The 26838-nt window shown below is 42.5% G+C and overlaps 1 protein-coding gene across 1 annotated transcript in view; it reads right to left on the reverse strand.

Moving 5' to 3' along the window:
- Positions 1-494: 494 nt before the first annotated feature.
- Positions 495-26838, reverse strand: part of LOC309553540 (aldo-keto reductase family 1 member C15-like) — a gene marked incomplete at its 5' end in the record, with an annotated part of 78396 nt that continues 52052 nt past the window's right edge. The window contains 2 exons of the mRNA XM_082254787.1: positions 495-714; positions 4342-4424. Of these exons, the coding sequence (XP_082110913.1) occupies positions 672-714; positions 4342-4424 (126 nt within the window). The 3' untranslated portion in view covers positions 495-671. The remainder of the gene's footprint in view (positions 715-4341; positions 4425-26838) is intronic.

Here is a 26838-nt window from a genome sequence, read left to right on the forward strand (position 1 = left end):
AAATAGAGAAATTAAATCTCCCTAAAGGCGTACGATCGTTCAGTTTTCCGTGATGTTTCACAGCAAAGTTGAAACCAAGGATGGAAATAATGTATGAAAATGTGTGCACGACAAAGGCTTTATTTGTTGTTTATTGTTTCTGATCATGCACAGTCTTTTGTATCTTTCTTGTGCAAAACCTATCCGAAAACAGTACACAATAAGCGAATATTGTTAGCTGTGATTTCTGCTGTACTTGATCTCCATGTTGCTGTATGAGTTTTTTATACACAATAAAGGTGTTGCATCTGGAGTGCGGCCATCCAGGACTTTTTTGCTTTACAAGAGAAAATTATTAGTTCTGTTCACATACCAGAAAAATGTTGGAGTTTTCATTTGAAAAGTCTGAATCGGATGTCGAAAGTTGTGTATACACTATACGAAAATCAAACAATCGTACCTAATACGGAATTTTTCTTCTGATTGTAGTGTGTACAAAACTTTACAGCGGCCCAGACAGCAATAAAAACTGAGAGGTGTTCTAATCCCTCTCCATATCCAAAAGTAAAAAAAAGATACACTCTAATTTCTAAATCTGGTCATAAAAAGCAGGGAATGGATGCAAATATTGGTTTGTTTTCTATATGGTTACATCAAAGCATCCAGTGAGTTTAGTATATCCAGGATTTATGTTAATATTCATCATGAAAAGGGTATTTCGGATGGTCCTCCCACCTACAAGAACAAAACACAATCATTACTGTTAACAGGGTTTTTTATTCTTGTTTTCATTTTTTTTTCTATTACAATTAATTGTAAAGTCTAAGCAAACCTTAACAGTGAATATTTTGATACAGTATCTCACAAAAGTGAGTACACCCCTCACATTTTTGTAAATATTTTATTATATCTTTTCATGTGACAACACAGAAGAAATTACACTTTTGCTACAATGTAAAGTAGTGAGTGTACAGCTTGTATAACAGTGTAAATTTGCTGTCCCCTCAAAATAACTCAACACACAGCCATTACTGTCTCAACCACTGGCAACAAAAGTGAGTGATAGATGTGATAGATATATAAATCTGTTAGTACACCCCTAAGTGAAAATGTCCAAATTGGGCCCAAAGTGTAAATTTTTTGTGTGGCCACCATTATTTTCCAGCACTGCCTTAACCCTCTTGGGCATGGAGTTCACCAGAGCTTCCCAGGTTGCCACTGGAGCCCTCTTCCTCTCCTCCATGACGACATCACAGAGCTGGTGGATGTTAGAGACCTTGCGATCCTCCACTTTCTGTTTGAGGATGCCTCACAGATGCTCAATAGGGTTTAGGTCTGGAGACATGCTTGGCCAGTCCATCACCTTTACCCTCAGCTTCTTTAGCAAGGCAGTGGTCATCTTGGAGGTGTGTTGGAATACCGCCCTGCGGCCCAGTCTCTGAAGGGAGGGGATCACGCTCTGTTTCAGTATGTCACAGTACATGTTGGCATTCATTGTTCCCTCAATGAACTGTAGCTCCCCAGTGCCAGCAGCACTCATGCAGCCCCAGACCATGACACTCCCACCACCATGCTTGACTGTAGGCAAGACACACTTGCCTTTGTACTCCTCATATGGTTGCTGCCACACACGCTTGACAGCATCTGAATCAAATACGTTAATTTTGGTCTCATCAGACCACAGGACATGGTTCCAGTAATCCATGTCCTTAGTCTGCTTGTCTTCAGCAAACTGTTTGCGTGCTTTCTTGTGCATGTGCCTTTAGACGAGGCTTACTTCTGGAAAGACAGCCATGCAGACCAATTTGATGCAGTGTGCGGTGTATGCTCTGAGCACTGACAGGCTGACCCCCCACCCCTTCAACCTCTGCAGCAATGCTGGCAGCACTCATAGATCAATTTCTCACAGACAACCTCTGAATATGACGCTGAGCACGTGCACTCAACCCCTTTGGTCGACCACGACGAGGCCTGTTCTGAGTGGAACATGTCCTGTTAAACCGCTGTATGGTCTTGGTCACCATGCTGCAGCTCAGTTTTAGAGACTTTGCAATCTTCTTATACCCTAGGCCATCTTTATGTAGAGCAACAATTCTTTTTTTTCAAGATCCTCAGAGAGTTCTTTGCCATGAGGTGCTATGTTGAACTTCCACTGACCAGTATGAGAGAGTGAGAGCAATAACACCAAATTTAACACATCTGCTCCCCATTCCCACCTGAGACATTGTAACACTAACATGTCACATGACACTGGGGAGGGAACATTTTCACTTAGGGGTGTACTCACTTTTATGAGATACTGTATGTTAAATATACCATGAAAGCATTTTGGTATATCTGTTTGATAAGATCAAAAAATACCTGTCGAACCTACCAGGAATCATATGACCTGATAACTTCCTATGCTCTCTACCTCTGCTGACTGTTATCAGTTACATTGTTTTCAGTACTCCCTGAGGACAACAGAACCCCCCCCCCCCCATGTTAAAGAAGAATGACAATGCTGCTCATCCATAGAAAAAGTACAATAAGGCAGGCCATAGACCATGCAAATTTCTTTCCTGCAACCACGGAAGCAAATCCGACAGGCTGGTTGTACTCAAGTTGATTGATCTATCAACTTGGTACATTCAGCGTACCCATTATTGGCTCGAATCTTAGCCAGTTGCTACTAAACCAGCCGAGATTCGAACTTTGTATGGCCAGCCTAAGTGAGAGTTGTCACTCCAGTCTCGTGACTAGTGACGCAACCTGCCAGGAGGAGTCTGTGATGTCATTTTCGATGTCTCCGAGACCCGAAATTCAGTGAGGGTTTTTTTTGAGAGGATTCCTTGCTGTAATGATTATGATCATTCTATACATAAGTACTTTACAATGTGAGTGTGTAAGATATAGTTTTTACTAAACACTTTTTTATTGATTTACTGCAGGATGAGCGGATCATCATTTATATCTTGAGCTTTAAAATCGTGGAAAGGATTATTCCTATTATAAGAACAATCCTATGTGGGGGAGGACTACAGGGACCAAAAGTGAATCTACTGATTAACCAAACGGTGATATTTGACCATATGGTCAAAACATTAAGGTGCACCCAGGGGTGATAAGATGGTTGCAAGTCGTTTGGGATATCACTAATTCTCACGGATACGGAAGTGTGGACTGTCCCCTGGAATTTCTTTGGACTTTTAAACCCTTTTTTCCTGGCACTTTATTATTTATTTGCACTATCAGGCGGTCCACATACATTTGTGTATATACTAATTGTTATATGGTTTGATATTTTATTTATGATCAATTAGCACTTTTATGATTCATGCTAAATATTTTATTATTTGTCAATAAGAGAATGTGAACAGCGCACCACTATTTTAATCATTTTGTTACTTTTTTAAGTGAGAGAGTGCACTTGTTGAGTGGTTGCAGCAGTTAAACATATACACATAGAATCATTCATTCATTTAGTCTATAGCAGGGCTTGAGTACATTTTACAATTTCTCCTAGGACTATAGCCAGTCTATAGCTAGATGGATCTTAATTCAGCCAGTTCAGCAGGGACCAGTCAAATTTCAATCCATCTATGGCCATTCTTGCTATAGAGAATTTTGATCTAACAATCAGCTTTTCACGAACAGGAATGCTGAAAAATTTCCACTCGATTAGCACAGGTAACCAAATGGCTGCAGTGCTGATTAGTGCATTCTGGCAACAGAGGAGTCCCCTCTGTCAGAATACAATAGCGCAGTGGGGAGGATTCCTTCATCAGTCTTGAGTGTGTGAATGGGGGAATCCTTTGGAATTTTTGGTTAGCTGACTGGCTGATCAAAAAAAAAAAAAGATCCATGACCAGCTTTAGACCAGGCCAATTTAAGCCAATGCCAATTGAAGTGGTAGGAGTCTTCTGATTCCTGCTGTGGCTCTGAGCAGCTAGGTGAGGCCTTTGACTCTATTCACTATAATGACAGGTCGCTGGGGGTAGCAGGTATTTGCGGCTGTCTTCACACCCAGAAATTACCTGTGGTGATCACTGCTAGGCGCACACAAAGCTTCCCAAATGCCTTTACCAAAGAACATGCAGTGGGGGGGACATCTGAGACACAGTATGACCCCCCTTTTTGTGTCATACAACTCAGCCATAAAACAGAATTAGAAGGTTTGAGTTGAAAAAATCATTGTGTGTCTCAGCCAGATAGAGGTTCTCATTAGCATCCCCTTTGATAGCTCTAAACACATGAATCCTGCTCTCAACATCACATTCGGACATCAAATCCAGAGTAGGCTTTATGAACCTCTAAAATATATAGGCTGACTGGTTCTCGCCACATAAAACCTGATAGTGATATTAGCAGAGTGATACTTACATAGACATCTTATTATAACGAATATTTAAATTCAGGGTGTTAAGAGATGCAATGTCTTCATCCTCCAGCTCGAAGTCAAATACCTGCAGATCAAAAGAATTGTTATACATGTGTGTTTATTTACTTTGCTCTTTCCTACTGAATAAGGGTGGTTTAACTTCTAAACACAAAGTTTGTTCTGAAATATTACAAAGAGATTCCATTATTTGTTCCCCTTGGGTTTGTTAAATATACTGCTGAAAGCAATTAGATATATCTGTGCTATAAAGTTGGCCATACAATATCAGCAGTGTATCAGAACTCCAATACCCAGCCTAGGTATCTTTGCTGTATAATCCTTGAAGCTGAGGAAGTACTAACATATCCAAGGCAAAATCCCCCCCAGTAACTGGATGACACACAGTTCTGGGAGTCAACAACAACTTTTATTCAGCCACAGCTGGCTTTTATATGATTCCCCATGCAAGGGGTTTCTTAAATAATTTTCCAGGGGCATTCCCAGCTGGACCTGAGAAGTTACTAGGGACAAGTAAATATTTCACAGACTCAACCAACACAACACAACCAACACAAACAGTATTCTACTGTGCCACCAGCAACTAATAGATAACAGTGATTCAATCAACCCGAGCCAATTAACTAGCAGACTGCCAATATCAAGCTCCTGAAATAAAATACACATTATTATAAGTGTAAACACAGAACCCACAGTACACAAAAGGTGAGTAAATCAGTGTAATCAACAATGTGTGGAAGACAGGTGGTTGAGCTGATGATATTAGCATATCCTTTGAGTCTGACTGTGTGAAGCAGTCTCTTATTGGCAATAGGCAGCTAGGCCTTTAACATGGGTCCTTGAGATATTGTTGACAAATATTACTGTCCCATCTTAGAAACCATATTCTCAGTGTCCATTCTGCTACAAGCCAGTTCAGTAGAGACCAGATGAATTTAATTCCATGCATGGGCAGGCTAATTGTACACCTTGGATACAACTACCCTGTGGGATTTTTATTCATGCGATTCTGCCATCAGCTATAGCCCCTAGCAGTGACTGTTGTATTCTCCTTGGCTCCCTGCACCTCCACCCCACCAGCAGGATACAATAGCACTGTGGGAGGCATTCATTCAGTGTTGATGAGGGAACCAAGTGGTTTTCTTTCCTTGCACGTGAGGTGGAAGGAAAGACAATCGAGTAATCTATGGGCTGCTTTAGTGTAAAAAATACCTGTTGATGCGAGAGCTGATAGCTTCCTGCACTCTCTGGAAAAGGTCAAAATTACAACACCCGCACAATCAATCAATCCAATCCTGTACTCTCTGTCTGGGATGACTGTTATCAGTTAGCCCTGAGGCCAGCCATCTCTAATGTCTACAGAATGCCTCTCTCCTATGTTATAGAGAAGTGGAGAGGGGGGAGGTGTTCTATAGTACTGCCCTAGGATGATGCTTCTTCTCCATAGATGAAGTACAGTGATCATCAGGTGAACAAAATAAGAAAAAGCTACTGCAGCCATCATACTAAGGCTTTGTAAGCTGCAGTATATTACATTTCCTTCTATGCTTTAGACCCATTTAATCAGAAACAAAAAAAATATTGTTATTTTTTCAGTGAGTGAATATTTTGAAAATGATATGTAATGTTTAACTGAAGATCATTTTCACATCCTATCTTGTCCTCGTTATTGTTACTGTAATAAATGTAGAGATTTGTAGATTTAAAAAAACGTGTAAAGTATGTTATACATCCCAGGGGTCTTGATGAGCATTTATTTTTCTTAAATCTGGAGGAGGGGTTTTCTCAGCTAAGCACACCCTCCTGCTTGCATGCCAGAGCTAAGGGCAGATAGATTCCAGGAAGTAAATGCTACATGAATCAACTGCTCTTACTCAACATGGCCACGGCTAGAAATGCTAGAGGGGTGTTATACAAAGTGACATCTCAACAAACAAAATCATGGAAACATGGATGGATGGGTAAATTCACTTTGAATTTGAAAAATAAATGAAATAACATAATCAGTTTGTGGTACTAAGATACAGTTTCACTTAGTTATTTTCCTGTAGTTAAAACAGGAATATAGAGAAATCTCTCCAAAATAAGGGGAATTCCCTTTGTGGACATTTTGTCAGCAAGTTTCCCCATTGGAAGATTTTTACTCACCTCTTTGCAGTGACAACTGTAAAATTTCCCATCAATTTCTGCCTTGGTGACAATAGCCACTAGGATAAACAGGGAGCATGAATTTAACATCTACTGGGATACAATATCAGCCATACAGACAGTGAAATGTATCCAATGAGTTGGTCAACTCATGAACTTGCTATTGCTGACCTTTCCTTTTGAAAATGCTACTTGCCTGACAATCATACTGGATAAATATATTAAATCCCTTCCTTGTCCCAGAACAATTGTAGAGCTATTAAATTCTAACTTTTTTCTGATTTTTATTTACTGCATGCTCATTTTAGGTCAGATGTATAGAAGCCAGGAGAATAGCATTTTTAATCAGTTCATGTCTCACACCTTTACACCAACTTTTCAGCAATAATTTTGTGATTAAAAAATAAAGTAATACATATATTGTTTTGGAGAGAAGTTACTTTGGGACCAAATCCCAGTTGTTCCAGGACTGCAAACAAATAGGGCCATTCGATCGAGTCAAATACCTTATGTGTATCCAATAAGGCCAAAATTCTTGCGTCCGGTGGTTCCATAGACATTTGCAAGTTCGTAAAAAGGCGATGTATATTGATGGCTGTGAACGTCCTGGTATAAACCCGGTCTGATCCGGATGGATTATTTTAGTAATCACTGCATTTAACCTGCGAGCCAGAACCTTCGCTAGAATCTTAATGTCCACACTAATTAATGATATTGGGCAGTAGGATTCACAATACTTGGCGTCCTTGTTTGGCTTAGGAATCAAGACTATTATCACCTCACGTAGAGAATCTAGACAATGTACTTTGTTCAAAGGCTTCAGAGTACACCTTCAACAAATGAGGGGTAAGAAGTTCCAAGTATGGATGGTACCATTTAATCGGGAAGCCGTCCAGGCCGAGGTCATTGATGATAAACATGTATAAAATGCAAATATAAATGATTATTAATTCCCCATTTATAATAATATTTTAGATTTGAATTTTATACATGTTTATCATCAATGACTTTTCCTTCCCAATGTATATCCCATCAATTTTGTATGATCTTGCATTTAGGATGTTCCTTATTGCCTTTCTGACTGTATTATTACATGTATGTAACTCTGATGTATCATGCATATTTCTGTTCATGTTATATATGATATTTACTATATGATACATATTAAATCTTTTACCCTATATTAGGTGACTGTACCAATTTATCATGTCCACCGACTTCACACACCTCACACAAAGTCCCGTTTGTTCCCCCCTTTCCCGTTTTACCATACTAGATATGTCGGGTATCGGCCTTTTTTTTTTTTTTTTTTTTTTTAAGAATAATACCAATATTATGTTATGGATTATACCTATTATATATTACATATATCTTACCCAATATGCCGATCCCACAATACCCTTCCTATTATCCATTGTATTCCCCTCCCCCTCTATATATACCTGATTAGGGATGGCCTCCATCCCCCAGCTAGACTTGGATGGGCATTGCCTTGTTTTTGTTTGTCCTCTGTCATTTGTTTCCTTTATTACCTTTCATCATAGGCATTCTAATGTGAGCAAAAAAAAAAACTTGTAGCTCATCAGAAGCAATTATTGAGAAACACAGGACCCATCCGCCCCCGAAAGAGTTGACAGCCTTCATTTCACCTAATCCCTTTGAGATCAGGATCTGCCCAGTGAGTCCAACCACTGGTCAGCCTCAGCAGGATCACCAAAAAACTGCACTTTGCCTTTATGCACCACTCATAGCCTGGGCGGATATAACATGCTGTATGGAAGGTGCCTCTCTCTAACACGCTTTTTCACACTTTTTGTAATGACAAATTGTAATGACATTGTTATTAAATTTAATATCCGCTATTTCTCGGGCCTTTCTCAAAGTAGCATCAGGATCCCGAAAATGAAGAATGCCCGCCAATAGTGGTCTAGGCATGGCCCCTGGGATGGGAGCTTGAGATGGGATCCTATGAGCACGTTCTATAGCAAATAATATTGAGAAAGTTTCCCCACCTAAAAAAGCTTTCATCCACTCCATCAGGAACTCCTCTGGTTTTCTTCCCTCCAATCCCACTGGGAAAACCAGAAATCTGAGGTTATTACAGGGCAGCCGGTCCTCCATGTCTCCCAACTTCACCGCCTGTGTCTTTTGTTCAGCCTGTATATCTCTGATAGAAGCCGGTATAGGGAATAAATTATCCTCAACTGAGCTGATATGTTGCTCAGCATTAGACACTCTGTGAACAGTAAATACTCTGTGGATGTAAATAGCATTCAACTAAAAAACAGGGAAATGATCGATAACAATCCTATCTAGAAACATATATAGTCAAATATAATATTTATATAAATAAATACAACCCTTGCACTAAAAAAGCTGAATGAAGAAAAGGAGGAGGGGGGAGGAAGGGGTGGGGGAGAGTTAAAATTAGTAGTTAGAAATAAAACAGTTAAGATCAAACTCAATATTCAGGCCCCTGGGCTGAAGTGTCCCCAACTCAAAAATGCAGAATGATTTACGTTTACTAATCTCAGTGACTCTATTACTCCCTCTCCAGTTTGGTTGATATTTATCGATCGTCCAAAATTTTAACTTGGTGGGATCTTTTTTATGAAACTCAGTACAATTCCTTGATAAATTATGTTTAGGGAAGCCATTTAAAATATTAGTCACATGCTCTTTAATTCGTTTCTACATAGGTATTTTCATTCTCCCTACATATTGTTTCAAGCATGGACATTTAAGGACATAAACAACTCCCTCTGATCTACAAGATATAAATTCCTTAATTGACTAATGTCTTCCTGTTGTTGTAGAAATAAAATGATTACATTTAATCCCATTTCTATTTGTTTTTTTACACGCAAAACAGCTCCTACAGGGGAAAAAAAGGGAAGCTTGGTTTCTTGCGGGGATCAACCACATTTTTTGCCAGAATATTTCTAAAAGTGGGAGCTCTATGATAAAGAAAACGGGGCTGTTGAGGTAAAATCGATTGTAACTGTCTATCTGATTTTTAGAATAGGCCAATGTTTGCAAAATATTTTTTTCAATTGTTTGTGCTGAGCCTGATAATCAAGAAAAATCGGTACATCTATTTTATATGGTTCTTTTTCATGATCCTGAATGAGGTTCTCTCTTGGTATATCAGCAATCTCTCGAATCTTCTCAGCAAAAGCAGTCTTTTCGTAGCCTTTTTGAATAAAGCTCTGGCCAATCATATTCATATTGGCCTGTTCATAATAGTCAGTCAAATAAGTGCAGTTCCTTCGCAACCTAACTAATTGACCTTTAGGTATGTTCACTAGCCATGGTAAATGGTGACAACTCCCCATGGGAATATAACTGTTATGATCTACATTCTTAAAAATTGTTTTCGTAGAAAGGGATTTAATTTCCATTGTGATGGTTAAATCAAGAAAATTAATAGTGGAATTGTTTAACTCCCAAGAAAGAACAATATTCTTTTCATTCGTATTCAGGTAAGCCAAGAAGTTCAGCAGAGCATCCTGACTACCCTTCCAAATTATTATAATGTCATCAATGAATCGTTTGAATAACAATAATTCCTTAGGTGGGTTCTTGTAGATAGCATATTCTTCCCATTGTGCCATAAAAAGGTTCACTACGCTGGGTGCATATTTTGCACCCATCATAATGCCCCCAGTTTGTCTATAATTGTCTGAATTATACCAAAAGTAGTTATGTTGTAGGCCATATTCCAAGCACTTCAATAGATATTTCTTCTGCCTTAATTTCAATTCACTGAGATTGTCCAGAGCCCATTTAGATGCCTTAATAGCTTCATCATGATTAATAATCGTATATAAAGATGATACATCTGCCGTAGCTAAAGTATAAAGCCCTCCAATCCCAGTGGACGCCTTCTTAGGGGAAATGCGTCGAGTGGAGAAGCCGCACTGTAATTTCTCGCGGTCCGCGCTGCAGAGCGGCCGCGAACATCTGTTACTGAACCATTTGCTCGTCCATCATTCATCTCTTTCATGTAAGTGCTCTATTTTTTGAATAAATGTATCCTGGAGATAATGCACTATTGTCCGCTCCTTACCTTTCTAACATGGGGACTGTCACAATTGTGACAAACCGGGAGTGATCCATAGAGGAAACCCTTACCATTGTGGAAAAGGAGTCTTAGTAGGAGCGTTCAGAGACAGTTATCCAGAATATTAGGGTCCTGGGGGAGTACTGGTGGTCATCGGCAGGTTTTCCCATTTACATTTGGTAAGAGTCCAATCCCCATTTCTCACGAGGTGAAAGATTAGGTTGTGGGAAGATATCTTGCTCTATTATACCTGGCCCTTAAAGGTTTAAAGTGCATGCTATATAAGAGCTGGTAAGGGTACCACCACAACTTCTATTTTCACACGGTGCTGCGGGGGATACAAGTCTGGGAACCATCATTGCACCTTTCACTCATTGCACTTTCATCATCAAGAAGAATTATCTGCACCTGTTTTGTGGACTGTTTGGAACTTGATGATTTGCATGGGTGACTCACACACACAGTGCACCTTTGTTGTTTTACTGTTTACATTTATATTTATTTTTTGATGATTATTTATTTTTCATCTCTTATTCAGTGTATTTTTGTTGATTCACTGTACACATTCATTTTTAGATGATTATTTATGATACATGCTATTTTTCTAAAGTATAAATTCCTTCTTCCATTTTTAATTGGTCCAGGCACTGAATCAAATGATTAATATCCAGTAAATAAGACTGAGATTTGGTAACTAGCGATTGGAGAAAACAGTCAATGTACTCTCCAATCCTAGCATTAACTGACTGGATGCCATTAACTATTGGCCTCCCTGGATGTCTCTCTCTAATTTTATGCAATTTAGGAAAATAGTAAATAATCGGAACCCGATACAAATTGGGAAGTAGATATTTGCTCTCTTTGTCATTTAAAATCTTCTTCTTTTTTCCCAGCTGAGTAAGGGTTTCAGGATCTTTCTTATACTGTTTAGTGGGATCACCCATCAGTTTCAAGTAAGTACTCCTATCACTAAAGGCCCGTACACACGTACCGATTGTCGGCCGAAAATGTTCGGCCGCCGAACGATCGGCCGATTTTCGGCTTGTTAGTATGATGCTTCCGACAGCGCACTTTCGGCCGAACAGAATCTGTCGTGCAAGCATTAAAATTTTTGTATGCCGACACCAGAACGGCCGATTGTTCGCCAGTCAGTACAGATTTCGGCCGACAGACAGCAGATTAGCAAGACTGGGCATGCTCAGAAAATAAAAAAGACAAGGAAAGTTAACCATCACATGACATCACTTCTGCAGTCGGCTGTTGTTGGCCGACAAAATTCGTGTGCAGTCTTTTGCACTTTTCAACAGACAAGACAGCCCTCGGACAAAAAGACGGCCGATCGTTCGGCCGACGATCGGTACGTGTGTACGAGGCTTAAGTTGTTTCTCCATTTCTTCATTATAGGCTTGTTTTGATAGTATAACAGTTCCTCCCCTCTTATCGGCTGGTCTGATGACAATATTTTTCTTATTTTCAAGACTCTGAACACCTCTTTTAATCTCTTGCGGATCTGACATTTTTTTGATTTTTCTAGGTCCTGTGTAACCATTCTGTTAAAGACTTCTATATGATCTTTCTACCTATTAACCTCCCTGGCGGTCTAATTATGTCAGGATTTCTGTGCAAAAAAGCGGTACTGTTTTGCATGGAAATCTGTTGTTTTATATTTTAAAACTCACCTTCCCCTGCGATCCCCCGCTGTCCTTCCCCGCTATCCTCCAGCCATCTTCCCGATGTCCTCCTAGCCGATGCCGACACCTGTCTTCCGGTTCCCTTCCCTGCGAGCGTTGCGACACAGGGGGGTGAAACCGGCAGGCATTTTCAAAAATGTAAATACACTAAATGACATGATACAAAGCTGTGATCCTAATGGATTACACTGTATCATGCCATTTCACCACAGGATTTCACATGGTGACTTTTCCAGTGCCCTGCCTGTGCTTTTCCAGTTCTTTGTTCCTGGAAAATAGAGAACGACCATGGTATCCAAAAAACTTTCTTTTTGCGCAAAAGCGCTTTAAGATGAACTGGAAAACAGCGACAGCGAAACTGAGTTACTTGAAAAACAGAACGATAGCGATTAACGGCGAAAATTCGTCATCAGGTACGGAAAGTGGCGACAGCGACGATTCTGATGTCTCTTTCTGGCACACAGCTCTGTTGTAAATTCTTAAGAATCATTTGATATACTTCCCAAATTCCACTCAGTTATTCAAGTAACTCCGTTTCACTGTCACTGTTTTCCAGTTCGTCTAAAAGCGCTTTTGCGCAAAAAAAAAACACTTTTTGGACGCCATGGTCGTTGTCTATTTTCCAGGCGCGAAGAACTGGAAAAGCACAGGTAGGGAACTGGAAAAGTCACCAGGTGCAATCCTGTAGTAAAATGGCATGATACAGTGTATACAATCTGTTAGGATCACAGCTTTGTTTCATGTCATTTCATTAATTCATATCATGAATTTGCCGCCGGTTCCACCCCCCTGCGTCGCACGCTCCGAGGGAAGGGAACCGGAAGGCAAGTGCCGGCATCTGCCGAGCACAGAGCGGAGAGAGAGTGTGAGGACGGCGGGTGATCGCAACGGGGGATTGCAGGGAAGGTGAATGTGCTTCTGGGGTAATTACAAGTGTGGCTCGGGGTTACCGCTTTTGGTACTAAAAGCCAGGGAGTTTAATAGGGTTAAATAACGATTTGTTCTTCAATTGGGTATGGACAATATCACTGGTGTCTTCTATCCTTCTCACTTTAGAAATATCTGGCCTATTCAACATATATTGCCTTTTGTATTTTAGATTTGAAATGTATTTAAATTATTTTTAGGGGCAAACTTTAAGCCATGATACAATACTTTTATTTTCTCTTTCGTTAAATCAACTCCACTGGTATTAAAAATACCCTCACCAACAATTCCCTTTTTCTTTTTGATCTTTCACCCACTTCGGTATCCCCTCTTCGTTCTGAAGTTCTTCTTTAATCTCCTTTTCTTTCCTTCGATCTCTCTCTTCCCGTAGGTGATCTTAATCTTTTGTCTGGGGTTCTGATACGTCGGTCTAGGGATATCTCTCTTTTGTATGGGGAATTTTCTTTCCTATTCGGGGATCTGTCCCTCCTACTCTGTTCTAAAAAAGGTCTGTGGGGTCCATCCTCATTATAATGTCTAATAGGTTAGAATCTATTATAAGTAGGGATAGGGATTTCTCTCCGTTGGTTATTCTGTGAGTTATTGTGATGGTAATAATAATTATTACCTTGATTTCTCCAATTCTGTTGCCTTGGTGACCTATACCATGATCTATTGTTTCCTTTATTCTTCCACCAAGGTTTAGGTGTTCTAGGTCCTTGCTGGTAATGATGGTAACGATGGTCTTATGTATAAGTATCATTTCGTGATTTCTTTATTTCTCATATCCATGTTGGGGCGGATTATATCTCTGATAAGAATTCCCTTAATGATCATTCGGGGTCCCCGGTGTTCTATTATTAGTAATTAAAAAAAAAATAAAAAATTTGGGTGATCGATTAATATCAACCTATTCGGAGGGGGAGTAATAGACTTACTGAGATTAGTAAATGTGAATCATTCTGGATTTTTGAGTTGGGGACACTTCAGCCCAGGAGCCTGAATATTCAGTTTGATCTTAAGTGATTTATTTCTAAATACTAATTTTAACTCTCCCTGTCCCCTTCCTCCCCCCCCCCTCCTCCCTTTTCTTCATTCGGCTTTTTTAGTACAAGGGTTGTATTTATTTATATTAATATTATATTTGACTATATATGTTTCTAGATAGGATTATTATCGATCATTTCCCTGTTTTTTAGTTGAATGCCATTTATTCTGCTTATTATATGCTGTATCTTGCACTGACTTGATGATGTTATGCCTGGTATATATTGGATGTGCTTACGTGTTCTTTAAGGAGCTTTACTGGATCAGTTCCTAGTTCACTAAGGGGTACACTGAGCTTTTAGATATTCCCAGCCATTAGGACTGTCAGCATCATATAGCTTTGAGCAGCTTGAAATCTGGCATAGAGTCATCTAGCTCCACCCTGAGAAAGTCGCATGACTGTGACACAACCCATAGGAGGAGCTAGTGAGGGCGGCTTTCAGCTCAAACAGCTGACTGTATGGCTTGGTGCCAGAGTCAGACTCGGAGAGAGCTACATTTTGGAGAGAAGTTACTTTGTCTACAGCTGCCTTTTTATGTGAGTGATTTCTGTTTTTATCCAATAAATGTATTCTCATTTTACAATATGGATATCTCCCTTGCTGTATTATTTATGTGGGAGCATTTGATGTGAGGAGAATCAACATCCTGCTGTTACCAGATGAACATCCAGAGCCAGTTTTAAGGCACATTTACAATTTAATTTAATTATTTAGTGTATGCACAAGTTTTTTTCTCATGTATGAACTTTTATTCACGGATATATATATATATATATATATATATATATATATATATATATTTAACATTTTATTTTTACATCATTTTATAGATTCACCTTTATTGTTACAATATTGCACTATGTGTTTTCTCTTTTACTCTCTTTTATATTTAGGAGTTTGGATGTGAGGAGATTATACCTACTAACATTGGCTGGAGATATAAAGTTTTTTAGCACTGATTTAAAGTTTTCCAGGTGAGTGTGCTTTGCAACCAGTTTTGTTGGTGGAAGAATTTGACATCCTTATTACACAGCATTTTTTGATGAACTTAATATTCAGCACATTTTTTCAATGAACTTATCTATGGTGAACATTTATTACACTATTTATTCACTTTTTGCACGAGGAATTAGAAGAATTGTTAATGGAATATTATTATTTTATGTTTTTAGATGCAGGTCAGTGAAGATTATGAATGCCTATCAGTGCCATCCCATTAGTGCTGCCTCATCAGTGACCATCAGTGCAACCTCATCAGCGCACATCAGTGCAGCCTCATCAATACATGAGTGAAGAAGAAAAAGCACCTATTTGCAACAATTTTTAACAGAAACTAAGAAAAACATTTTTTTCAACATTTTTGATCTTTTTTCATTTGTTTAGCAAAAAAGAAAAAAATTAACTTGGGTACAGTGCTGCATGACTTCACAATTGTCATTCACAGAAATTAAGAAAAACTTTTTTTTCAACATTTTCTGTCTTTTTTTTTCTTTTTTTTAGAAAAAAATAAAAAACCCAGCAGTGATTAATTACCACCAAAGGAAAGCTCTATTTGTGTGAAGAAATTATAAAAATTTAATTTAGGTGTAGCACCACCCCCGCAGGAGCTGCTGATTATGTTATTGGGTCTACACCTTGCCTAACAACCCTATAGAACTGGCTCGATCCCTCCTCAGGCACAGCTGACCCAGAATAGGACTGGACTATCAAATGGATACACAGGTTGGAATACAATACTTCAATATGCAACAGTGACTTATTACCTTCTTGGTGGTAGTCCTTCTGGGTGACACAATAGAACAGCACACAGGATTGTAATTAACCAAAGCTTAATTTACTGTATATCAAATTGAATAAGGGAGATACAATAAAACACAGTTCCTTAAAATGGGTCACTTAAATCAGCTTTAAAAGATAAAAGAAATACCCCACACTACTCCCTCATTGATGCTAGACACAGTACCAGATAAGTAGGCCTATCTGAGTCCCTCCCCCAAAGTCCTCTTCCTTCTTCTTCTTCTTGAGTCTTCGCTAGCAAGAGTATTGAATAGAGCTCGTTTGTAATCCAAATTAGGAATGAAGATCAAGAGAGAGAAAAAGAACAGTGGACTGTTGATTGTCACTGCAGGGTGTCTGTGTAGCTGAGCGGTAACTTCCGTGAGTGAGGTAGGCCTCTGGTGGCTCCTTTAAAGCTATTATTGATTGTCTAAGAGTGTCCTGAAGTGATATTCTAATCTACCCCGGGGTATATCACCTTCTATTGCGCTATCGCTATATGTAAGTAAAGCCACTTCCTTGATCAGACAAAGTCAGTCTTTTTGGGCAAGTGCCCTCTCACCACAGGAGTTTCCCTTGCGCGCGCTCCACTGCGATCTCAGTCCTTTGGCTCGATATCAGCCTCGCGTGGTCTTTCTGGTGGATGGCTCCGGTCTCTGCGAACAGCGGTAAGGGGCTCCGGGAATGTGTCTCGTGCTTGAGATGGGACGGTTCAACGTCGTCACTCCAGGCTTAGAGGCTTTGGCCTAATATCCAGCATCAGTCCTCAGCTCCAGCTTCTTAGTTCCTCGGAGTCCAGCGCGGAAGGGCCGAGCTTGGCTCCTCCCTTCCTTTAAATAACTTCCCCCAGAAAGCTGTGCGGTGCAGCCGTGCACCCTGGGAGATGTAGTCTTTTCATCAGGCCAAAAAGGAAGTCACAGCCTGGGAAATTCCATGCAGCTACCACTAGAGGGAGCCTAATTCCTTCTCACATATCAACAGTATCTTTAAGCAATTTTAACCCCGCTACACACTCCCCCCACTTGAGAAACTTTGGTCCCCAAAGAGGTCAACAGTATGGACCCTAGTGCATAGGTTGGCATAAGATAACAAAAACATTAACATATGCCTAACAGGGAGTTATCTGGCTTCTCAGGAGCCGAAGCCAAACTCAACAACTGCATATTACAACACAGGTTCGACAAGGGAACCTCCCACCAATTGTCGGGGGAGGGAAGACAAGTCTGGTCACAGACCCCCAACACTTGGGTGGCTTGTACAGATGTGCCTGGGGGTGAGCTAGGGTTGTCTTCCACCAAATCGGCGGTGGAAGAGCTAGGCTGGTCAGGAGATCTTTTTGAGGTAAAGACAGCTTCTTCTGAACATTCACTTAATTGATCATAGGTCAATCTCTTTGGTGGGTGAATGACTCTCCTCTCCCTCTGTTCCTGTGGAGGCATGCTCTCAGAGGTACTAGGACCAGGCAATTCAGCGGATTCATCAATGTCCACCTCTTCATGTCCCCACACATAGGAATCTGATGGTTCAAGAGCAGTGAGTTCTTCTTCAGAGAAAGGTGCAACCTCCTCTTCAGGGTCTTCTTCCTCAGCTACTTCTTCTGGAAGCATGTGAGAGGGTATGAATTCAGGGGCTTCTGCCCGAAGGGCTCCTCTGTCAGCCAAGTCAGATGAAGACAGGGAGGCAGGTGTGGGTTCTGGCAACTGAGATGACCACAACCAGTCAGGTACCTCCTCTTCATCTTCCAAATCTTCAGATGGAGAACTTCCCTCCCTTTCATTTGGGAGCATCGTCTGAGATCTGGTAACTGGTCTGGACCGGCGAGAAGTCGAAGGGGCCTCTGACAAATCTTCCACAGGGGGCATACGAACCGCTTCAGAAAGAGGTAGCAAATGGTTCCTATGCCAAGTCTTCAATGGGCCCACACTTCCTTCGGGCCGAATTTGGTACACAGGAAGGTTCGGCAGTTGCTTGCAGATAACATAAGGTTGGGACTTCCAGCGGTCTGCCAACTTGTGTTTTCCCGGGACACCCAAGTTTCTCAACAAAACCCTGTCCCCTGGTTGCAAGTTATGGATCCGAACTTTTAGGTCGAAAGTTTTTTTATTCCGCAGTCTACGTTGATCAGAGGTGGCCTGAGCCTTGTCATAGGCTGCTTTCAGACTATTCCGCAGTCGGTCCACATATCCTCTATGCGATGCTGAAGAGGTATGATCAGGCGAAATGCCAAAGGCCAAATCCACTGGTAACCGAGCCTTCCTCTCAAACATCAGCCGATAAGGGGAATAGCCAGTAGCATTACTGACAGTGCTGTTGTAGGCATGCACAATGGCAGCTACATGTTTGCCCCAGTGCTGTTTCTTCTCTGAGCTCAAAGTTCCCAACATGTCCAAAAGAGTCCTGTTAAATTGTTCAGGCTGGGCATCCCCTTGTGGATGGTAGGGAGTGGTTCTAGTCTTTTGAATGCCTAACACATCTAACAGTCTCTTGATCAGTCTGCTTTCGAAGTCCCTTCCTTGATCAGAATGGAGGCGTTGTGGTAGCCCATAGTGTACAAAGAACTTCTCTACAAGAACTTTGGCTACCGTTGAGGCCTTCTGATCCCTTGTTGGGAATGCTTGAGCGTATCTGGTAAAATGGTCTGTTACCACAAGGACATTCCCTTGGCCACTCAGATCAGGCTCTAAGCAAAGGAAATCAATGCACACCAGCTCCATGGGTCCCTGGCTTTGCAGATGGCCCATTGGGGCTGCTTGACGTGGCAGAGTCTTCCTTTGTATACACCGGACACAAGAATGACAGTATCCTTCAACTTCGGCCCTCACACAAGGCCAGTAGAACCTGTCCCTGACAAGCTGAAAGGTTCTTTCGGGCCCCAGATGGCCATGATTATCATGAAGAGCGGTCAGAACTCCCTCTCTGTATTTAGCTGGTAAGAATAGTTGCCACTTCTCCTCCGGATCTTCAGATGGACCTCTCCGGTAGGCCACTCCTTCTCTGATCTGTAACCGGGTCCACTCTTTATGCAACAAACGGGCCCCTTGAGGGGAGTCAGTTAGAAGTAACTCAGGGCGCTGGATCTCCAAGGCTTCCAACAGAAGTTTCCCCAAAGGGTCTTCCAACTGCTCCTTCCGCAAGTCCCTTTTGGACAGCCGGGGCAAATCTTCCCCTCCAACCTGGGTCACCCTGCAATAGTATTTGGGCACTCCGACAGCCGAAACCCCAATCTCTTCTGCTCTTGACCCTCCTCTGGATTGGAATTCCGTTCCCTGATATAGGGCACGCACCCCTTCTGGAGCCAAATGAGTCCATTCTTCCTCAGGTTCCTGTGGAGCATGCAACCTTCTGGATAGGGCGTCTGCATCCCTGTTTCCAATTCCTGGCCGATACTTCAGGCTAAAATGGAAACTAGAGAGGGCGGCCAACCATCGGTGTCCTGTTGCATCCAGCTTGGCCGTAGTCAACAGATAAGTGAGGGGATTATTATCCGTCTTGACAATGAATTCAGCTCCATACAGGTAGTCTTTCAGTTTGTCAACCACTGCCCACTTCAAGGCCAAGAATTCAAGTTTGTGGGTAGGGTAATTCCTTTCAGCAGGTAATAGGCTTCTGCTCACGTAGGCGACAGGTCGCAGATGACCCTCATGCTCCTGGTAGAGTACCCCCCCCCAGCCCATCTCGGCTGGCGTCGACATGCAGTTCATATGGTTTTGTGGGGTCCGCATAGGCCAACACAGGGGCAGTGGTTAAGGTCTTCTTCAGCTGAACAAAGGCCTCTTCGCATTCTGGGGTCCACTGATCCTGGATGGATTCCTTAGCCTTCCGGGGTCCCATGGTGGACTTTGCCGGCTTTACCAACTCAGGAACATCATCTTCTTCGTTCTTCAAGAGCTCATTTAAGGGTCGGGCAATTTGGGCGAACCCCTCTACAAACCTCCTGTAATAGGAGCAAAAGCCCAAGAACGACCGGAGCTCAGTCACATTTGTGGGTCTCGGCCAGGAAGCGACAGCATCCAGCTTGTTCGGGTCGGTGGCCACCCCTTCTTCAGACACGATGTGGCCCAGGTAATGGACCGAAGACTGATAGAATTGGCACTTCTCAGGAGAAAGTTTCAGACCTTCTTCATGTAGCCTCTTCAGGACCTTTTCCAGCCTCTCCTCGTGTTCTTCCAAAGTTCTGCCAAACACGATAACATCATCCAAGTACACCAGTACCTCTATCAAATTCATATCTCCGACGGTCCTTTCCATCAGCCTTTGGAAGGTAGCAGGGGCCCCGGACAACCCCTGAGGCATGCGATTGAACTCAAAGAACCCCACAGGGGTGATGAAGGCCGTCTTCTCCCGATCTTCAGGGTGCATAGGGATCTGATAATACCCACTCTTTAAGTCCATCACACTGAACCACTTCGCCCCTGACAGACTCTGTAGAGCATCTTCGATTCGAGGAGTGGTATACTGGTCTGGGATGGTTCTTCTGTTCAGCGTTCGGTAGTCGATACAAAGCCTCAGAGATCCATTTTTCTTCCGGACCACCACTATCGGAGAAGCATATGGGCTCCTGGACTCTCGGATAATCCCAGTCCTCTTGAGTTCTGCCAGCTGTTGACGTAGATCTTCCAAGTCACCTAAGGGGACTCGCCGGACTCTTTCCCTGAAAGGCTTGTCCTCACTCAGGCGGATCTTATGAGTGGCACTCCTGGCACATCCCACGTCAAACTCGTCCTTAGAGAATATTTCCCTCCATCGAGCAAGTTGTGCCTTGGCCCGCTTCACCCATTCCGGTGGGAGGGAAGCGTTTCCAGAGCAGAGCTCCTCTATGACAGCTTCGCCCTGTTCTTTTTCTTTAAGATCAATGGGGGCAACTGGGGTAGCCGGGTTAACTTGGCCCAGGAGCACTCTGGCCGGTACCTTCACCGGTGTAGTGGAGGTGTTTCTGACACTCACTAAAACCCTTCCACGGTTTTTCTGTAACACCTTCAAAGGGATCACTTCAGGGATCACTTCTATCCCTCTCTCTCTTTCCTTTTGACCTGATTCAAAGATGATAAAAGGACCCGGTTGTTGCCATGTGAGTTTAACAGAAGCCTTAAGACAGGCCACCTCTCCTGGCTGTAGGACTTTTTCCGCTCTGTCCAACTTCCAGAGTCATCCAACACCTTCTGCGGGGGTCTCTTGTTCCAAAACTAATCGTTGGTAGGCCTGCCGTAGCATGGGGTGGATCCTTGGCACTGGAGCATCTTGTCCCTGGACCAGCTGTATCAGAAGGCGCCTTACCAGGTCAGTGTTTGTTCCTACGATAAGAGAGCTTTTGTTGGCCCCTGGTGGACGAGGACAGACCACCGCTAAGGTGTCGAAGGTTTCCGATTTACCAGCCACTGATGGATCAAAGGTCAGCTTGATTGGCAGATACCCGTCATAGGGGAAACTTTTAGTCCCAATGCCCCATATCTCCAGATCTTCCAACTTCTGCAAAGGTAGATGGGTAAGATGTCTATCGTAGAAATCTCTATACAAAAGAGTCACTTGGGCCCCTGTGTCAAGGAGGGCTCTTGTGTAAATTCCTTCTACCTGAACTGAGACCACTGGGGAGGGCCCGACCAAGTTAGTTGGGAATTCTCTTGATGTAGCCTTGTTGTCTGATTCAGTTCTCTGTACCCAGGCCCTCTTTTCCTTTTTCTTCCTTGGAATGGGCCCCCGCTGAACCCGGTGTGCATTGATTTTCCTTCCCTCAGTAACCCGGAGTCTATAACTGGGGGTATTGTATTTGGGCTTGACCCCCTGACTCAGTGTCCCTGAACCGGTGAGCCTCCTGGAGTCCCTGAAAACTGACGGACACCCGGTTGACTCCTTCACCGGTGTCCTCTGAAGTTTCCCGCCGGCTTCCGAGGTTTCGTGGCAACCTTTCCTGGGCTGGGACATACTCCTCTAACATGCCCAATTCCCCCGCAGTTGAAACAAGTTAGCAATCTTGCAGGTCTTGGCTCTGGATCTGCGCTGAGGCCAGCAGGTTCATCTGGCTTCTCCGATATACCCCCCTTGGGCAGAGTGGATACCTGACCAGTCAGGATGGACACCATTTCTATTAACTGAGACACTTGGGTCTTTAGGAGTTCAACTTGAGAGTCACCCTCTTCTACACTTATCACTCTAACTCGGGCGGTTGAGTCAAACTGCCGACTTTTCTTTTTGTTATCCAACATGACCTCTTCCTCTCTGACCATTTGAATCAGGTCGGGGTATTCTAGAATGCCGCCATCTTGACGAGTTCGTAACAGTATGGCAATGGGATCTAAAGGTTGAGCCCCTTTCAGAACCTGTCGTGCACGAGTCTCATCTACTTTCCGGGGGTCTATTCCTTTCTTTAACAGGATCTGGTGGATAATCCTATCCAGGCGTTTAATGAATTCGGACAACTTCTCCTCCTCTTCTTGATAACAGTGGTCCAACTGGTATAGAAGTTCAGCCGCGTTCTCCGTCCGACCAAACACATCTTGCAGAATGTCCAAATAATCCTGTGCAGTGCAGTTCTTCTTACTAAGCTTTAGATTACGTACAGCCTCTAATGCAGGTCCCCTTAAACTCTCTGTGATTCTCTGCTTCTTGTGCTGTTCTGGTACCTCCCATTCCTCCAAAGCCTGAGTGGCAGGGTCTAACCACTCCTCGAACCCATCTTCTGTTGAAGGCACAGGCTGTTTCCCAGAGAATGTCCGGAGTTTCCTATATCCAGTCATCAGATAGCTTGGGGAGTCCTTACTACATTTTGCTACAATCTCCCCAAGAACAGCACACAGTTCTGAGCTGAAAGTCGACAAGGGTGATGACTCAGGATGCCCTTCTTGGACACCTGTTTCTTGGCTGGATACCCCAGGAGTGGTGGATGAGAGACCCGTGGTTGGAACTCCTGGATGTATTAGGAAAAGTTCTGTTTGGTCAGTAGTTTTTACACTGTTTCCATTAAAATAGTCAGGGACCCCCTTCCTCCACTCACAGAGTGCATACGTGTGTGGGACGGTGGTGTCGGTTTTTATGTCAATCACCCAAAATTTTCTGTCTGTGGATAGTGCCCTTAAGACAGGGAGGAGCTTTTCTTCAGTCCAAGCTTCTCCTTTGATTTCAACCACCAGGCCATTTTCCACTGTGACATTCTCTTCCTTGCACCACTCAGCTGCAGCGGCAGGATCCATTTCTGCGTGGGAGGGGATTCTGTAGCTAAGAGGGTTGTGTTGCAGGACTTTAGATATCCCGGACGAGCCCCCACGTGTAGCACCACCCCCGCAGGAGCTGCTGATTATGTTATTGGGTCTACACCCTGCCTAACAACCCTATAGAACTGGCTCGATCCCTCCTCAGGCACAACTGACCCAGAATAGGACTGGACTATCAAATGGATACACAGGTTGGAATACAATACTTCAATATGCAACAGTGACTTATTACCTTCTTGGTGGTAGTCCTTCTGGGTGACACAATAGAACAGCACACAGGATCATAATTAACCAAAGCTTAATTTACTGTATATCAAATTGAACAAGGGAGATACAATAAAACACAGTTCCTTAAAATGGGTCACTTAAATCAGCTTTAAAAGATAAAAGAAATACCCCACACTACTCCCTCATTGATGCTAGACACAGTACCAGATAAGTAGGCCTATCTGAGTCCCTCCCCCAAAGTCCTCTTCCTTCTTCTTCTTCTTGAGTCTTCGCTAGCAAGAGTATTGAATAGAGCTCGTTTGTAATCCAAATTAGGAATGAAGATCAAGAGAGAGAAAAAGAACAGTGGACTGTTGATTGTCACTGCAGGGTGTCTGTGTAGCTGAGCGGTAACTTCCGTGAGTGAGGTAGGCCTCTGGCGGCTCCTTTAAAGTTATTATTGATTGTCTAAGAGTGTCCTGAAGTGATATTCTAATCTACCCCGGGGTATATCACCTTCTATTGCGCTATCGCTATATGTAAGTAAAGCCACTTCCTTGATCAGACAAAGATCAGGTCAGTCTTTTTGGGCAAGTGCCCTCTCACCACAGGAGTTTCCCTTGCGCGCGCTCCACTAGGATCTCAGTCCTTTGGCTCGATATCAGCCTCGCGTGGTCTTTCTGGTGGATGGCTCCGGTCTCTGCGAACAGCGGTAAGGGGCTCCGGGAATGTGTCTCGTGCTTGAGATGGGACGGTTCAACGTCGTCACTCCAGGAGTCCAGCGCAGAAGGGCCGAGCTTGGCTCCTCGCTTCCTTTAAATAACTTCCCCCAGAAAGCTGTGCGGTGCAGCCGTGCACCCTGGGAGATGTAGTCTTTTCATCAGGCCAAAAAGGAAGTCACAGCCCGGGAAATTCCATGCAGCTACCACTAGAGGGAGCCTAATTCCTTCTCACATATCAACAGTATCTTTAGGCAATTTTAACCCCGCTACACAGGTACAGCATTTCATGACCGCACAATTGTTATTCAAAATGTGACAGCACTGAAAGCTGAAAATTGGCCTGGGCAGGAAGGGGGGGGGGGGAATGCCCAGTATTGAAGTGGTTTAAAACTGGGCAAATTATAGAAAAAAATGTATCCTTTTTGGAATATTATTATTTTATGTTTTTAGATGTTTATGCTAGAATATTGCGTAGAGATTTTATTAGCACACCTGAATAGCGCACCATTTTGGTAAACACATTTTTATTGTACAAGCACATGAGTACTTGAATTGATGGGAGCTGCAATTCTATTTGAGTATTTGAGGTTGTGATTTAGTTTACCATAGCAGCGCACCTTTTACACTGTTTTTGTTGTTGGTTATAGGCTCTCTTTTCTTCACATTGTGACAGCGTGTGAGGAAAGGAATGCCGATAACTGTCTGTTTACATGTGTGCAGCTGTGATTGGACTGATTGCTTTAATCTGTGATCAGCTGTGTCCAAAGGAAACAGCGGTCATACATCGCGCACAATGCATGACCCAGGGGGTGCGCAGGAGGTGCAGTTCTGGGAGGACGTCCATGAACGTCCTGCTAGAACTGGGGAGCCACGCTGTAGACGTCTTTCGGCTAGAGTGTGAGCAGGAAGGGGTTAAGGATACTGTATGAATAAAGTTATGTTTAAAAATTAAGTTAAGGCTTTTTTTTTTTTTTGCGCTCTTTTTTATACAACACGAAATAAATTAAAATTACTGAAAAAAAATGTTAAATGATAGTTAGAAAAGTAGAAATAATAAAAGGTTCAGGAAAATAATATTTAAAGCTATCGAAGCTGTTACATAGGGACGATTAGGGTAAATTAAGAGTTATTTAATAGGTTAATTTAACTGACATCATGTCCAGATTGAAGCACATCCCTGCTGATCTACATGAATGAATAAAGTGAGAATGAATGAAGCAGAGTAGATACAAAATTAACACATAAATAAAAATGTTGCTTTGTATCTCACATCTGAGTAATGTTTATAAACACTGTGTCAGATGGACTTTTATTTCTATGGCAGCAGCTACTACAACTGTTGTACTTATACAGCAACTCTTGACTGTGGTTCTGACAAAGGAGGGAGCAAGAGGGGCAGAAGGACAGGGAGTACTTCATACACCCTGTGTACTTTGATTAAAGGATAAGTTCACCTAAAAAAAAGGGGGGATTTTCCTTTGAACACATATACTAAAGTAGGTTCTGCCACCGTCCCTATATGTACATTATAATGGGGGTTGCTGGTGCCTCAGACCAGATAGAGTGGGACTTTATGGGCAAGTGAGGGGTATATCAAGCAAAATGCATTGTATCATTCAACAAATAGAGTAAGGTAAATATAATGGTATTTAATATGTAGATACCGGTAGTAAATGTTATACAACAAGCATTAAGTGACAGTGGTGCTTGGGACAGAGCCCAAGTGTGAAGAAAAGAAAGATGATTCCGTGGAATCAGTGACAATGGTGTTATCAAGTGACTTAAAACATTGGATTCTTCTGTTTTCCCTTGGATGTTGAAATGGGAAAACTCAGAAAAAATCCTAAATTGCTGACGCGTTTCGGCTCTCTTGTGGGCCTTTCTCAAAGCGTTCAGTCACTCAGTCTGTGGTCTATAAGAGTAATATAAGGTATAATGTGTAAGGATAATTTTAACAAATCCTTGAAATAGATCATACATTGTTGGAGTTTGAAATAATGTATAGTTACATACATGGGTGCATCCATTCCTTCCGCGCATCAGCCCCTGTATCCGTCCACATTCACAGCGGGAATCATGTGTTGCAAGGCCTAGGATTATAATTATGTTGTTTCTTAAAGTGTATCTCAGATGGATCAGGTGAGTATATATGTATTTTCCTATGTATATATATATATATGTATATATATTCACTTACATCTGAATGCACTGGTGGGAGGGTGTTGTCTCCAGGATCCTGGGGGTTAGTTTCCCTCTTTATTTTATGTTTACCAGGCTTGGATCTAGGGTATAAGGGACAATTGTATCGATAGTATACATAAGGTGTCCGGTAAATAACCCAAAATTATCCCACAAATATATATGTGGCAGTATCTCATGAATACTTGTAAGTGCTTAAAGAGACTTCCCGATGGTGGTGTGGTACATCAGAGTAAAGGTGACTATAGATGCTTCGGTGCCAAGTTTATTAGAAAGCATAGTAAAGGCTTCACAGTCCGTTGCACTTACAATTATGTTGTCCTTCTGGCTTGCGCAGTGTAAGCGGCCTTGCGCATTGCACGTAGATTGTCTCCATGGCGGCGTGACGTAGGCACCGACGTCTGCGCCTGCGCTAGCTGGATGCGTGCGCAGGCCGCAACCCCGTTGCTGGGGACGCCGCTCTGGCCGCCGACACGGAAGGAGGAACCATCTTA

Source organism: Pelophylax lessonae, assembly GCF_965119305.1.
Source record: "Pelophylax lessonae genome assembly, chromosome: 4".
NCBI lineage: Eukaryota > Metazoa > Chordata > Amphibia > Anura > Ranidae > Pelophylax > Pelophylax lessonae.